General features: G+C 40.5%; 1 protein-coding gene across 1 annotated transcript in view; it reads left to right on the top strand.

Annotated features, from left to right (window-relative positions):
- CFAP46 (cilia and flagella associated protein 46) overlaps nucleotides 1-3,211 on the top strand; it is a 97,268-nt gene that overhangs the window by 1,417 nt on the left and 92,640 nt on the right. The window contains 1 exon segment of the mRNA XM_019471655.1: nucleotides 167-260. Coding sequence (XP_019327200.1) covers nucleotides 167-260 — 94 coding nt within the window.

The following is a 3,211-nucleotide window of genomic DNA, read 5'->3' as shown; positions in this document are numbered from 1 at the left end:
GACGTCGCCTGGGTGGGTGGCGGGGCCCCTCGGAGACGGTGGCCTTCTCGCCGGGCAACTGGCTTTCTCTCTCTTAGCTGGGACGGACTGGCCCCAGGTACTAGTCGTCATCGTCATCAGGAAGCCCCGGAGACTCAATGTCTATTTATCCTTTTTTTCGTTATAGAAAGGTTGTCAACGAAACAAGCGCACAATCAGATTGTACCCGTCGGTAGTTGCCGTCGATTCCGCTGGGTTGAGGATTTGCCCCACAAAATCCTGTGATTTGTCTCGGGTGTTCAAAGCTGAGAACAAGCCCTTTACCGTAGCTGCAGTGAAAGTGCTGGCGAAGGTGCTTGGTTTCAGAGCTGAGGGGGGGAGCAGGGTGGTTTGCCCCGAGCTTTCTGTTCCGGGGCCTTAGTAGTGCGCTGTCGTGCAGCGTGTCTCCTAAAGGATGGCAGGTTAACTCTTCCTTTGTGCTTCCTGCAGCTCTGGGTGCTGCATCGGTCTGCAGAAGCACTGTACCTGAAAGCGTGTGCGTTTCCTTAGCGTACTACCTTACAGTAGTATGGCATGGAGCTGCCTCTTTGCAAACTCATCCCAGCAAAGGATGTGGAGAAGCAACAATGTAAAGAGGTACATATTAGGAAGTAGACAAGTAGTGGTACAGCCCTGTAATGCTAATATACCTTCAAAAGTTAAATGGCATGCTTACTGTATACTGAATGTTTTAAAGAGGTTGTTTCACAGCAAATCTTGGTGTGTTATTTCTCTGGTAGAATTAAATATTCTGCTATAATTATACAGTGCTTAATTTGTTGGGGTTTGCTTTTCTAAAGTTTAAAAGAGTTAATTTCAGATAACTGTAGATACTATATGTTAAAACATACGAGAAATTATCAAATGTTAATGTATTCATATTGTGGCATAATGATTGCCTTAGAGCAGTTGTGAGTAACGTTCAACGTGAGATATCCTATTCTGCTATCATTTACATGATATGAATTGAGTAAGTCACTAATCTCTTTTTTACATTACGTTACAGTGCACCATTTGGTCTGCAGAGCTGCCTAGCGAGAAACACAGTATTTCAGTAATTCTAGACTTTTTATTACAAGCATTTCCATATGGTGGTTCAAATGGGAAAAGATTCTTAATTTCGACATCATGAAAATTCTTCTCAGACAAATGCCAGAGCTTAGTTAAAACCACCGACAGCTAATTCCTGGCTGAGTTTGGCTTGTAAAGTTACATTTTTTAATTTAAAATATTTTTGGAGGTACTTTTTGTGAGGTTCCTTTTCATGCAATATTTAGTTAAAGTCTGAAACCCACTGGCACAATATAATATAGATAACAAAAGCCTGCATGCGTTCAAAGAGTCAAATAAGGCAAATTCATGACAAAAAGCCTGTCAAAGATTATTAAAAACACAGCTACTGTAACAGGGCCAGACGCTCAAGGTTTCTGGTCGTGAGCTGTTGGAAGCTTAGGGGGTTCCTTACTGAGGAAATACTGCAATACCCTGTTCTAAACTCTTCGTTAGCCTTCTACTGTTCATCTCTGTCAAAGGAAAGCTAACTGGCTAGACCTTTGATCAGATCGAGTTACATTCTTATGCTGTTGAGTAAGTACTAGATTTTTATTGGAAGCAGAAATGGAGAAGAGATATGTTAAGCCATTATTTTTTTGGCAAGAAGTAATGACAGCACAGACAACAGATGCATTGTGTCATCGGATATTTCTTTATCATCTGCTGTCTCCTACTGTCCCTACAATACTTACTTCCGCTCCTCAGTAGATTTACTGCTCCAGTGATTCGACTATGAGTGCTTTCTAGGAACATATGATAAAAACTTAAATCCAAATAGATTGATTTAAACTCTTATTCAGAGAATTAAGAATGGAAATTAATTTAATACAAGTGATCTGTTCATGATCAATTTCTAAACAAAATGAGATGCATAGTGTCTATAGATAATACTTCCAGTTTGTCTAAATCTCTTTGCTGCCTAGAAATTTTGTCTCCCCCCTTTTTTTGCTCTTCTTTATGTGCATTTGTGGCTTTATGCTAGTATGCGGCTTGGGGATAAATGGAATGTATATGTCTAGTCTGCTCAGAGTCATACATGAATTCCAGGGTACGTCATGAGATGGGACAGCATCTGCAGTACAGATAGCGCAGTTGGCCTTAAGCTCCCCTGAGATACTTAGCTTGGAGCAGAGGGAAAGGAGCAACAGATGAGAAAATGTTACAGGAAACCATTTTTGTTCTCTCTTACATGTTAAAAAAACACACTACAGAAAAGCCCTTTGAGAAGGATAAACTTGTAACGCATGAAATGAGATGTTTGAGTCTGCAAACCAGAGCACGAAAGAGCCAGGAAGTAATTATAATAAAAAAGCTAGTGCATATGGAGCAAACCAATGGTTCGTTTGAGGTCTGTGCTATTCTCGTTAGGGAGTATTAGGTCTGTACTATTTCTCATTCTCATTAGAGTCACCTTGCCTGTAGGAGGACTGGAATCAGGCACATTATCCTGTACCTCATCTATTCATGGAAAGTGAAAGAATTCCTATAAAAGGCAACTGGAGTGTGAAGTAACCTTCCTGATGCACTTTCTTTTGACCATTTACAGATGTTCTATTTTTAAAGTTTTAATTATGTTGGTTAATATAACTACTGTAATGTCTTTATTTGTGCAAATAGAGGTGACTATAGTGCCAGTAAAGGGTACACCAAGACCCTTTAGCAAAAGCTATCCGTGAATAGCCAAAACGCAAACCAGGAATACTTTGTTTCTATCTGTAAGTTGTCGGGAGGTCATAACTGTTGTTGGGTAACAACTGGGAGGATGAACACCTCTTTCTTCCTTTCCAGAATTGAGTACCACAGTCATTCTATATTGGGTTACAATTTAAAGAAAAGTCAGAGAGCTTAGCTAAGTAAAATGTGACCATCCCCCAGCTCTACGCTTCTTTTTTTTTTTTCATCAATTCTTTGATTTAATTCCTTTCAGTTCACTTCCAAATTAATTCAAATGGGTGATTTTAACTTGGTCTCTTTTGTCTGTTTGTTTGTTTCCTTTCTGTATTTTCCTGGTCATTTTACTATGACATACTTAGTAGACTTTTATATTCACTTTTATATCTGTTGTGGCTCAACCCCAGCCAGCAACTGAGCACCACGCAGCCGCTCGCTCACTCCCCCCTCCCGGCGGGGGGGGGGGGGG

This window comes from Aptenodytes forsteri, unplaced genomic scaffold (assembly GCF_000699145.1).
Source record: "Aptenodytes forsteri isolate BGI_AS27 unplaced genomic scaffold, ASM69914v1 Scaffold15, whole genome shotgun sequence".
Lineage (NCBI taxonomy): Eukaryota > Metazoa > Chordata > Aves > Sphenisciformes > Spheniscidae > Aptenodytes > Aptenodytes forsteri.
Note: the sequence above shows the minus strand (reverse complement) of the source record. Positions and strands in the feature narration are given on the sequence as shown.